This window comes from Brassica oleracea, chromosome C7 (genome assembly GCF_000695525.1).
Source record: "Brassica oleracea var. oleracea cultivar TO1000 chromosome C7, BOL, whole genome shotgun sequence".
Lineage (NCBI taxonomy): Eukaryota > Viridiplantae > Streptophyta > Magnoliopsida > Brassicales > Brassicaceae > Brassica > Brassica oleracea.
This window is the reverse complement of record NC_027754.1, coordinates 11,115,665-11,128,570: the sequence shown is the minus strand read 5'-3', so window position 1 is coordinate 11,128,570 and position 12,906 is coordinate 11,115,665. Positions and strand designations below refer to the sequence as shown.

At 42.4% G+C, this 12,906-nt stretch overlaps 1 protein-coding gene across 1 annotated transcript; it reads left to right on the top strand.

Moving 5' to 3' along the window:
- Positions 1-320: 320 nt before the first annotated feature.
- Positions 321-1,229, top strand: LOC106302575. Its single transcript, XM_013739052.1, has one exon. It carries the CDS (start codon positions 321-323, stop codon positions 1,227-1,229), a length of 909 nt encoding a protein of 302 aa, XP_013594506.1.
- The last annotated feature ends 11,677 nt before the right edge of the window (positions 1,230-12,906 follow it).

The window sequence follows — 12,906 nt, the reverse complement described above, 5'->3', positions numbered from 1 at the left end:
CAGCTCTCGTAGCCGAGGCTCCTACCTTGTTGTAAACGCTTATACGCAAATTCGGAATAAGACTTCTTTTTGCTCTCTTTTTACGATTTCTTATTTTTCTTGTCTTTGTTATGTTTTCTGATTGCTTGGCGTGTGGTTTAGCAGATATCCGAGACCTCTGGGAAATTAGGGTTTTCCTAACTTTCCTTATTTTTACGGAAATCGACAGTGCGAATTTTGGTTCCCACAATCTCCAAAACACTCCTGATCTTATAAATATAATAAATAGACTCTATAATATAATAATTATTAGTAAAAACGCCTATAAACTATGGATGAAAATGGGTCAAATCCATAGTCTATCAGAAAACAGACAAGAACCCAAGGACTGTAACGCAGTCGAGTTGAGAAGTGGAACGCATCTCCCAGATCCTGTCTCCAAGCAGCTGACTGCCGAAGAGAAGGGAAAACAGAAAGAGGGAGAACAACCTCCACTTGAGGATGTCCTCAACGACGAACAAGATGCCAAACAGCCAACTGTCATAGAACCCGTAGCCCTTACCACGCAAGAACAGCCTGTTCCTACTCGCGTCTACACTCCAAAAGTACCCTATCCAGTCCCTGCTAAGAAATCACGTAAGGATTACGAAGAGATGAAGTGCAAGAAGACGCTAGAGGAGTTGACTATTAAGTTATCTCTCGTGGACGCAATTCAGATAATTCCTTCAATGCGCAGCCTTGCGAAGGGACTGATCTCTGGGAAGACCTCTGCAGACAGCGATATCATGATGGTCTTAAAAGTATGCAACGCAGTCCTTCAAAACAGAACAGTCAGGAAATTGGAAGATCCTGGAAAATTTGTCCTTTCGGTTCAGATTGGAAAGACAGTTTTTGCCTGTTCTTTATGTGATTTAGGCTCCAGTGTCAATCTCATGCCCTACTCAGTTGCAAAGCGTATAGGACTAACCAATTTCAAGCCAACCAGGATGTCATTGGTGTTCGCAGACAGATCAGTCAAGTTGCCATTAGGTGTTCTCGAAGACCTGCAGGTTCAAATAGGCAACACCACAGTTCCAGCAGATTTCGTGGTTCTGAAGCTCGAAGATGAACCGAAAAACCCTCTCATTCTGGGCCGACCCTTCTTATGCACAGCTAGTGCAATCATTGATGTGCGCAATTGGAGAATCGATCTCCAGCTAGGACGAGCTGCTCAAACGACCTATGCTAGATGGTCAGAACTTCACGATTGACGACAAGAACGCCGCCTTGACCCCTCAACAAGGGATGATCGAAGAAATCCTAGCGGATGATCCGTTGGAAGTGGCTCTGATACGAGTAGAGTCTTAGCAGAACACGTACAACGTTGATGGTGATGGGTACGGAAAAATGTTAGATTCGAGTAAAAGCATTGAGAAGATGGTCGCTTTCCTAAGTCTGGGGGAGACAAGCAATCAGATTCCACCAGAAGGAGCAGCTGCTCCTAAACAAGGGAAAAAACCGGCCAGCTTGCTCGATGATTCCTGGAGCGAACTCAAGGCTCCAAAGATCGAATTAAAGTCCCTCCCAGCGAGACTCATGTATGCGTTTCTTGGACCTAATTCCACATATCATGTCATTGTGAACTCTGAGCTCAATAAAGTAGAAACTGCTAAACTCTTGTGTGAATTGAGAAAAAACCGCAAGGCAATAGGGTATTCATTAGCAGATATTCCCGGTATTTCACATGATTTATGCATGGATAGATTACACCTAGAAGATAAATCGATGACTTATGTGGAACATCAGAGGCGGTTAAACCCAAATCTAAAAGATGTTGTTAAGAAAGAGATAATAAAACTTCTAGAAGGTAGTGTAATTTATGCGAGTTCTGATAGTAAGTGGGTTAGTCATGTTCATGTAGTTCCTAATAAAGGTGGGATTACTGTGGTTGTTAATGAAAGGAATGAATTGATACCAACTAGGACAGTAACCGGTCACAATATGTGCATTGATTTTCGAAAATTAAATACGGCTACACGAAAGGATCACTTCCCACTTCCATTCATTGATCAAATGCTTGAGAGATTGGCTAACAACCCATATTACTGCTTTTTAGATGGTTATTCAGGTTTCTTTCAGATTCCCATTCACCCAGACGATCAGGAGAAGACGACTTTCACGTGTCCCTACAAAACTTTTGCCTACAGAAGAATGCTGTTTGGGCTCTGCAACGCCCCTGTGACATTCCAGAGGTGCATGATGTCTATGTTCACTACCTAATTGAGGACATAATAGAAGTTTTCATGGATGACTTTAGCGTCTATATGAACTCCTTTTCTGTCTGTTTGTCAAACTTGTGCAGGGTCCTTCAGCGGTGTGAAGAAAAGCATCTCGTGTTGAATTGGGAGAAGTGTCACTTCATGGTGCGAGATGAGATTGTTCTCGGTCACAAAATCTCAGAAAAAGGGATCGAAGTGGACAAAGCAACAATAGAGGTGATGATGAGTTTACAACCTCCAAACTCTGTCAAAGGAATCAGGAGTTTCCTCGGACATGCTGGTTGTAGAACCTAAAATCTACACTAAGTATTTGATAGTGATCGGGGTTTGATCTAGGGAAGACAAATGTTGTAGGAAACAATATCTTTAGAACACAACGATGTTAAACAATTTCCTGTAGGTAAAAATGGACTTTATTGATGAATAAGATCGAATACAATGAGTTGAATTAGATCGAATGATACAAATGAGATCGAAAAAAAAGGATCTAAGATTGGGGTGGAAACAAGGTCGATGTAAGTGTATAGCTCTCTCTAGAGTTTTCAACGTGTCTTCTTCATTCCTGTTCTCCTTCCTTTATAGTGAGTTGTCCTCGTGATCCTCGTAACTGCTCCTCGATCTTCGGAACTGCTCCGTGATCTCCGGGACCTCGAAGTCTACATTTTCGACCTCGATTGCTTGGCATGGGCTTCAGTTCCTTAAGGCCCATATCATTGATCGCGGCCCATTAATGTACCGACCGAAATTGGGTCCAAATTTTCTCCCCCAGCCTTTTGGTTTATTTGGGAAACCGAAAGAGTGAAAAACTGTCGTTACTTGGCGGCGTCGCGGTTCTCGGGATGTGGGACTTCACGCGCATCGGCTTGATTTGATTTGTCGGCCATTTTCAAATCGTGTGGTTGAGATCGAGAGTTCGTGGCCACTTAATCTTTAGTGTTTCGGGAACCGTTTTTTATATACATATATATTATTCTTTAGTGAATAGATCGTCTTCTTCGACACTACAATCCTTCTTTCTCTTTCATCGTCTTCCTCTTTGATATTTTTTCGTTTTTTTCTGTCTCGAATCTATGGCAAACAAAAAAATTTGGTCCTCATTTCCCAACAATTATCAAGGCGAAGCATAGCGAGACCCTTTACAAACCCTGGGGAATCGACTATGCCGTTGAGATCGAGGCACCTGAAGATGGCGAAACTCAGGAGACTGTGTGGCCGGGGTATTGTGGGGCCTACGCGTCGCATTTACAGGACGGAGGTTTGTCATTTCCCCTTCCTCGCTTCCTTCTCGATGCGCTTGCGGAGCTTGGGATGGCGTTTGCCCAGATGGCACCTAATTTCTAGCGTTATTTCTTGGCTTCGTGGATCCGAGCTAGGGAGGAGGGTCTCAGGTTCGACCTCGAGGAATTGAAGCAGCTGTTTTCTATTAAGAGGAACAGTGGCTTCCCTGAAACTATGATTCTTGCTCCTCGGCCTGGCCGTTATATTATAGACGGTATTCCTAACAGGGATGACCGGTGGAGGGAGAAATTTTTCGTTTTTAGGATTAATCCGGCGTCGGTCGGCGACTTTGATTTCGAGACGATCCCTAAGGAGTGGTCCAATGAGATTGGTAGGTTTTTTGAGTTTTGCTCTGCGATTTCTTTTGGCGTTCTCTAACTTCTCTCTGCTTATTTGTAGAACCCTTTTGAGGCACCCTTGAGTAGCACACCGGGCAAAACAGACATGCATGGCTTGATCATGGAAAGCAATAATGATATATGTTCATTATTTGACTCATATCTTCCAAACCACGAGGCCTCTACGCATGAAATCACTTGGAGAATCTACTCAACTCAATTATGGAGCTCCTCGAAGAAGAATCAGATCAAACGAAGTTCAGATGTGGGAGTTATGCAATTTGTAAATCACGTAATCTTCGGTTCTCGTGAATTTGGGCCGTATGGATCGTCCAGCCCACTTCTTGATCCTTACCACCATGGACCAGAACGACCAGAATGAACCTGGACTGTAGTTTAATGGTCTTCTTGACCAGTCCACCTCAAACTCAGCAACTTTGACTTATTTATTATTTTCTAGTCAAATTTCTCATTTCGTAGATGTGTGTTTCCCACAAATAATTATGTCTTTCTTTGACCACATCTAGTATAAATATGTAAACTCTTTTATGAATAAAAGTAGTCTATGTTTTTGAGTTTATTTTTGTTTCTTCTTTTCTCTGAGTGAGAGAGAGAGAGTTCTTTAGCTAGTTCATTGGTGTGAACCGACTTGTTTATTTGGTGGTCAACCAATTCATCTTTGTGTGTTGTTTGGTGGTTAGCCAACACATTCATTCTTTGTTTGGTGGTTAGCCTTAGATCATGGGTATATCAAGAGCCATTCCGCATCTCTTGACGATCATTTCAATCCATCTCAGTTCCAGAAGGGTCATTTGCTTTCTCGGTTCTTATCCAACACCCAGCTAAAGTGATCCTTCAATCAAGGACGTATCAAGTGGTATCAGAGCCACTTTGGCTGGTTTGTTTTCATTTCATCTTTTCATCTTCTCATCTCTACACAAATTTCTTTTATTATTTCTTGGATCCGGGCTGTTCCTTTACTCCCTTGTGATCGCCTATTATAAAAAAAAATTGATAAAAAAGAAAAAAAAAAGTTTTGGCTTGAATCACTTCTGAAGAGAAATCCAGGGTGAGTAGTGGAAGAGAAACCGTGCTGGCTGAAGAGAAACCCAGCCTTAGGACAGTTAAGACGAATCCATATCAAAAATCTCTTCATCTTTATTTCTTTTTTTTTTCCCACAAAAGTTTGTTTTGGGTTTTGATTGCTGAATTTTGACTGCCTATCATCCTCTGAACCAGTGTAAAGAACTCGGAGTGGTCACCTAAAAATCGTGAGCTAAACACTTTGAGAGTGTGAGGATTTTTATTTGCTAACTCTTTGTTAAGTGTTTTCAGGATGTTTGGACTTCACAAGAAATCGAATCAGGCTTCAAAATTGATATTAGTGTGTTAATGAGTCTTATCAAAATGTTTTCAAAAGAGTTTTATTGAGTTAAGAAAGGGATAATGAACTTATTAGATTTTACTTACTATCTAACCACTCTCTAGCACCATTCTTTGAGGTTATTGACTGCATGGTGTACTAAATGGAAACACCAAAGTGGATCACCTGCGAATAACATCCATGCTAGCTGAGAATGTCTGGAGAAACCAAAGCTGACTTCCAACCTTAATCTACTTTACTTGCTTGTTTTGGGGCTTGGTATACATTGGATAGGAGTCGTCCTGCAAGTCTGGAAGGTAAAAGTCTGTGTGCCTCTGGTTCCCTTCTCTCTCTCTCTCTACGGCATCTTAAGATAAAAAAAAAAAGATTGAAATGATTTCCTGGAAGAGGCAGAGGGATAGGAGTGTCTCCTGTGACCCCATTATTCTAAGTCTAAAATGAATGATCACACATTGTGGAAACGAGGGGTAGGAGTGTCTCCTTTGACCCCAGTATTCGCTACACTTTGTAAAAAAAAGAGCTACAAAAGAAGAAAAGTCAATGAAATGAACATGATGGACTGTATCAGCATCAACATTCATTGAAATTGAAACTATAAAGATTCAGAGAAGAGAGAAAAAGAGGGAAGAAACGAATCAGAGAAGACTACCTGTGTGTTCAAAAACTTGCTCGAGTAAGATTCTATGTCCCTTGATCGATACTCCCAAGACATAGCCTACACATCTATATTTATAAAGAAATGAGGTCAGCAGAGGGGTACGTCAGGCGCTATCAGTAGTGTTGTGTGATTGTATGGTATGGTGACTAAGCTAGTGTGTAGTATATTGAAAGCATCCAAGGTTAGTAATGATTCACTTCCACCTATCAATTTGCAGAAGTGAGATTAGTGATTTTAAATTATGTGAATCCCTGGTGTTTTCAAATCTCTCTTTCAAAAGACAGCCCAATGTGTTTTGCTTGAGGACAAGCAAAAGGGTAAGTCTAGGGTAGTTGATAGACCATGGATTTTACCCACTTTTAGCCATGGTCTACAGTTTTTTAATATATAATTACTACTATATAGAGTCTATTTAGAGTATTTACAGGTTCAGGTACGTTCTGGAGAAATATGGTGATTTTGGAACCATTTGAGGTACTGAACTTAACAGACGTGTCAGATGTTTATCTATGGATGGAGATCTTCCCACCGTTAGATTGAGCTCATATTGTGACATAAGATATAACACTGAGTTAGATTTCCAATGCCACCGATTTGAGGTCAATCCGCATCCTGTAGCAGAGGTTATGCTCGTTTTACTGAAGAGTGGTCAGTCTGCCTCGCGAGAGGAAGCAGTCGAGGAGATGAAGGACTGTTGATCGATGTTGCAGCATTGGTGTCGGTCGACAGTGATGCCAAAATGTTGGCTGAGCATATTTTAAGACCGACTGAAGCCCATAGCAACCACAAATTACCAGAATACCCTTGGACGACCTAAAATCCTATTTATGTGTTTTCTAAGTCATTGTTGACGGCTAAGCTTTATTTTATTCATAGTTCTACGTTAGGAGAGAAGAGAGGAACTCCTTCAGAGTCCTCTTGGAACTCCATTATTTTGATTTTATTTATATCTATTGCAATTTCATCTATTCATCTATGATTTCTGTGACAAACATCATGCATGAGGAGATTCACCTGCTAGGTTTAGGAATTTCTAGGGATTTTGAATGAATTTCAGAATTATATGATTGTTAATCAAACTTATTAGAATTATTTGGTTCTCTAGCTCCCTGTGAATTTGATCCCTAAGTACTACAACTCGACCTCTTATTTGAGAGAGTATAAATCACTCCCTTAGGGTAATTTTAATGATATCAAATTTATTGTTACTAGACTTAGGGTTTCATTCAGCTTAGCCGTCAACAATGGCTTAGAAAACACATAAATAGGGTTTTAGGTCGTCGAAGGTATTCTGGTAATTTGGGGGTTGCTTCCGGGCTTCAGCCGCTCATAAAATATGCTCAGTAAACATTCTGGCATCACTGTCGACCGAAACCAATGCTGCAACATCGATTGACCGTCATTCATCTCCTCGACAACTTTCTTTCTCGAGGCAGACTGACCACACTACAGTAAAACGAGCATAACGTCTGCTACAGGATGCTGATTGACCTCAAAACGGTGGCATTGGAAAGCTAACTCAAAGCTCTATCTGGTGTCAAAAGATGAGCGCCATCTAACTGGGGAAGGTCTCTATTTATAGCTAAACATCTGACATGTCTATGAAGTTCTGCACCTCAAAAGGCTCCAAAATCACAATATTTCTCCAGAACGTACCTGAACCTGTAAATACTCTAAATAAACTCTATATAGTAGTAGATATATATTAAAACACCTATAGACCATGGCTAAAAGTGGGTAAAATCCATGGTCTATCACTTGTTAATTGTTCTTTACGTTATTTTACTTCCTTAAAAACCCTACTTCTGTTTTAGCTTAATTCAAATCCCATAAAGATAAAGTGTGAACTGGTCCTCTGGAATTGAATCTAACGATATTACAACTACACTGTTAACTTGACAGAAGACAAAGATCAATTTTAGTGTATCACCTGCTTAACAAATCCCATTAGATTTATTAGGTTCCCTAACTCCTTGTGGATTCGATCCCTAAGTACTACAATTGAACCTTTTATTTGAGAGATTAAATTCACTCCTTAGAGTAATTTGAGTGATATCAAATTTGGCACCGTTACCGGGGAGCTTTGACCGCCTATTAGATTTATTTTTTTGATAAGTTTATAACAGATTTCTGACATAAATTTTTCTTGGATTTTCAGGTACATACCCAGCAGTACCAGAAGCAACAAGGAAACTCAACTGCTATTCTCACCAGATCCAGCAAGCTTGGAGCACTCAATCTGCAAAGAAGCGCGCTCCTCATCGATCGACAACAACACCTGTTCGTCGCTCGATTTTCGTCAATCACCGTTGACCCAGGCACTAGTCCCGTCGACCAATACTCGCTCACTACCGTCGACCAAAAACACTCATCTTCCGTCAATAGACATCTTCCATCCGACATCGATCGATACTTCAGTCCGAACATCGATCGATACTGAGCCGCGAGACATGGTTGCGACTTTGATACTTGTACGTGATGAGAGAGGAGACCTGCATGACCATGAGGGTCATCTGCGTAATGCAGCAGGTCAGAGGATAAATGCTCAGGGGGCTGCAATCCATGAGCCGGTTACTAATTCTCTATGCGCTACTCTTCCTGTAGATGAGGCTGCTCGACCCAGAACATTGGCTGACTACAAACGTCCAGATTAGTTCTACACCAACAGATCATGCCCAACAACCATTCAGAGGGATTTCGAGTTGAAGCCGCAGTACTAAACACTCGTGGAACAGACACCCTACTATGGGTTATCTCACGAGCATCCTATGGCCCATTTGGGGACGTTCGAGGATCTTATATCTCCTATTAAATTCGAGGGAGTCTCTGAAGACTACCTCATATGCAAGCTCATCAAGTACTCACTTGCTGGAGATGTTTCGCATTGGCTTAAGCAGTTATCACCAGGATCTCTCACATCCTGGAGTGACATCAAGAATGCATTCTTATGCAACTTTTGGATTAAGCACATGCTGAAGACGTGAGGAGCAAGATTGCTACATTTACTCAGGAGCCTGCAGAATTGTTCAGAAGCTCCTGGATCAGATTCAAGTCTTATCAAAGAGACTGTCCACACCATTGATTCAATGAAGTACAACTGCTCAGAACTTTCTACAGAGGCATTGCGTTGTAGTACCAGATGGCTCTTGATGCTTCCAGCAATGGGAAATTCAACACCTGCAATCCATAGGCGGCAGTGAAGGTCATTGAAAACCTAGCATCTAGCAGCAACACCACTAACACTGACTTTGAGAGGAAGAGATCTGCCACCATCCTTGGGAATTATCAGATGGATGAAGTGAAGGCAAAGCTGGACAGTGTTCACAAGCTTTTCAGGAAGCAGGTCTGCTTGGTTGAAGATGCAGAGGCTGTAGACACAAAGGGTAGAGCAGATGAAGAAGATGTAAACTTCTTCAGTGGAAGTGGATTCCAAGGTTCTGGAAACCAGGGTGGAAACAGAAACTCTTATGGAAATAGGGGTAATTTCAACCAGAGTTCGCAGCCCCAGAAACCCTACAGCAACAACTACATCAACAACATGGGTTATGGAAACTCCTACTACCAGAAGCACCACCGCAAACTCAAAAGAGCAAAATTGAAGAGATGCTTGATAGGTTTCTTGAGGGACAGCAGCGCATGACAGTGGATTTCAGTGGGAAGATTGATCCTGTCTCACCAACCTGAACACAAAGTTTGAAACTTTGAGTACTCATGTGAAGAAGATGGAGATGCAGGTTGCTTAGACATGAGAAGCTGTTAAAAGGCAGGGAACCTTGACAAGAGGGATAAAAGATGATGTGATGAAGCACCACGCGAATGCCATCATTGGGGATGATTTCTGGCAAGTGGTGAAGGAAGAGAAGCTGCAAGAAGGAGATTTCGAAGTAGAGAGTCTGATGAGCTTCAGCGGATCGCATTGTGGTCGATCGACCCAAGCCACGAACATCGATCGTTAGAGGTCATCCAAAACCGATCGACATCCTCTCCTGGACATCAATCGACAACACCTACAGAATCAACCGCATCTTGCAATACCGTGAGGATCATGACTCACGAGGAGTTCTCAGCAAAACACCCACATCCACCCAGCCCTATCTACGTCAAAATCGCTCGACATTCAGACCCCGTCATCGATCGACATCAAGAGACCGCCATCGATGGACAACCTCCAGCATCCATCGATCGACGAGCACCTCTTACGTACCGAGTGCAGATGCCAAAGATAGATGTTACACGTCTTAATGCACTCAAGCCAAAACTCAAACCTTCATAAAACCCACCATACACCATCAGGATACATTCAGATGATGGAGAAGATCCTATGGAAGTTGATCGGGTTCCTACGGGAAGAACCTTAAGGAGAAGAAACAAAAAAGTGGTGAAACATCTGAAGAGGGGGGGAGGGGGGGGTAATGAAAAAGAAAATGAAAGTTTCCGAAAAAGAGTCTTTAGGATCCCTCTAGACAGGCCATTCGATGAGGCTTATTTTACCCACAGATTGTGGATATTCTTCAGAGAAACTAGTGAGACAGAAGAAGACATTAGGAGAATATTATACGAAGCTAGAGAAAAGATGAAGATGAGGATTACATTGAAGAAGAAGAGTGATCCTGGGCAATTTGCAATACCAGGGTATTGAATTCCCACATGCCTTGTGCGACACAGGAGCATCAGTCAGCATCCTACCTAGGGTTATGGCAGACCATCTGGGTCTGAAGGTGGAGCCTTCCAAGGAATTACTCACTTTTGTGGATTGTTTCAGGAGGGATTGTGAGAGACCTAGAGGTGCATTTTGGTAATGCCCTAGTTCCAGTTAATTTCCTTGTCTTGGACATTAAGCTAAACTTGAACTCTTCTCTATTACTTGGGAGAGACTTCTTGTTAATAGTGGGAGCAGTTTGAAACTTGCAAACAAAGCAGTTGTGCTTAACGCTAATAGATCCTCATGTCCGCTACAACCCTATTCCAGTCAAGAAGCCACAGACGTCCTCCAGAAGAATCAATGATCCAGAAATCATTGCAACATGCCACTGTCGAGACGAATACGAGACATAATACTCAGCCTCGATCGAAACTCACACTGCAACATCGATCGACAGTGCCCAGCAAAAATCGACCGATGAAACATATCAGAAACAAGCAAAAGCTGTTTGGGAAAGAACACATTTCAGCCATCTGATCGACAGAGCGATTCCTCCGTCGATCGACATCAATCCTTCAACATCGATCGACATCAACCATACAACATTGATCGACATCCGTCCAAAACCAAAAACCACTGTAAGCGAAAAAGATAAATTTGATAACCAGTATCTAACTCCAGACGAATTTGATATTTTCAGGGACCCAGATGGCTACGCAAAGGCAATAGATGGACGTACTCTGCATGTATCTTGAGAGGATATTGCAGACATCCTTCAGACGGCTAATGGAGCATACAACCTCTTCTTGCAACAACACAACATTCCAGAACAACAACAGAAGGTTACAAAGGAGTTCTATGACACAGCTGGTGGCATAGATAAACGCTTCAAACAGAGATCTCGACATCCAACTCAACCATCAATCGACGTTGACGTCCCAACATCGGTCGACAGACGTCCAAAATTCGGCAGAAGAGCTTTTTATCTTTTCAGTACTAGGAAATTCTACTGGGAAGAGAAGGACGAGATCAATCAGGGATACTCCAGAGAAGTAGACGGACATACCAAAAGTGGCTCAAGAAGACTTTATCACGATTAGACACCATTGTCTCCGGAAACCCATGTAACTTAATGACCTCCTTCACAAATGCTTCTGCTACTGTCTTGGCTGTGAAAGGATCCTTAAGGGCGATGAAATGCGCATACTTAGTCAACCTGTCCACCACCACCAAGATGGCATCAAAGAACTTTGAGATAGGTAAACTCTCCACGAAGTCGAGACTGATGTCAGACCAAACTTGATTGGGTATTGGCAAGGGAGACAGGAGACCTGCTGGGGAAAGAGTCGAGTATTTAGTCTTCTGACATTCCTCACAAGACACGTCTGTCTCCACCACAAATGGTTTGCTACAAGTCTGGTAACCTCATCACAGGTAAGCTACACATCGCTCCTTTCAATTGCTCAAACGCCTGTGACGCCTCCACTGTCCAATAGAACCCATCTTTCTTTAGTAGCTCTGTCATTGTTCTCGCTATCTTCCCATAACTTAACACAAACCTCCTATAGTACCCTGTGAGTCCAACAAACCCTCGCAAAGCTGTTACATTCTTGGGTTACGGCCATTGTTTCATAGATTCCACCTTCTCTGGATCCGCTGCAACCCCTTCTTTGGAGATCACGTGTCCCAAATACGCGATTCGCTTCTGCGTAAAGGCACACTTCTTCTCATTGGCATAGAAACGGTGTTTCTCCAACACTTGCAACATGATCTGAAGGTTCTCTTGGTGTTCCTTCTCGTTTCTGCTGTATACTAGGATGTCGTCGAAGAAAACTAGCACGAACTTACGCAGGTACGGCTTGAAGATATCATTCATCACTGACTGGAACGTCACCGGGGCATTAGTCAGTCCGAAAGGCATTGCTAAGAATTTGTAATGCCCTTCATGTGTCTTGAACGCTGTCTTCCCCACATCACCCTCTCTTACCCTTATCTGATGGTAACCAGACTTCAAGTCGAGTTTAGAGAACCCCGCCGCACCTGCAAGCTCATCCAGAAGCTCCCCAATAACTGAAATGGGATAAAGATCTGGTATGGTGCTCTTGTTCACTGCTCGATAATCCACGCAAAAACAAAAACCTCCATTTTTTTTCTTTAATAGAAGGACTTGGCTGGAAAAGGGGCTGATACTTGGTTTGATAGTGCCAGCGTGTAGCATTTCCTGTACTAGCTTCTCGATCTCATTCTTCAGCAAGTGTGAGTAGCGATAAGGGCGTATGTTGATTGGGGACGTCCCTTCTTGTAGAGTGATCGCGTTCTCTTTGGATCTTCTTGGTGGAAGACCAGTAGGCATGTTGAACACTCCTCGA

Coding starts and splice junctions, on each gene's coding strand:
- LOC106302575 (XM_013739052.1), top strand. CDS start 321: ATGGGTCAAATCCATAGTCTATCAGAAAACAGACAAGAACCCAAGGAC.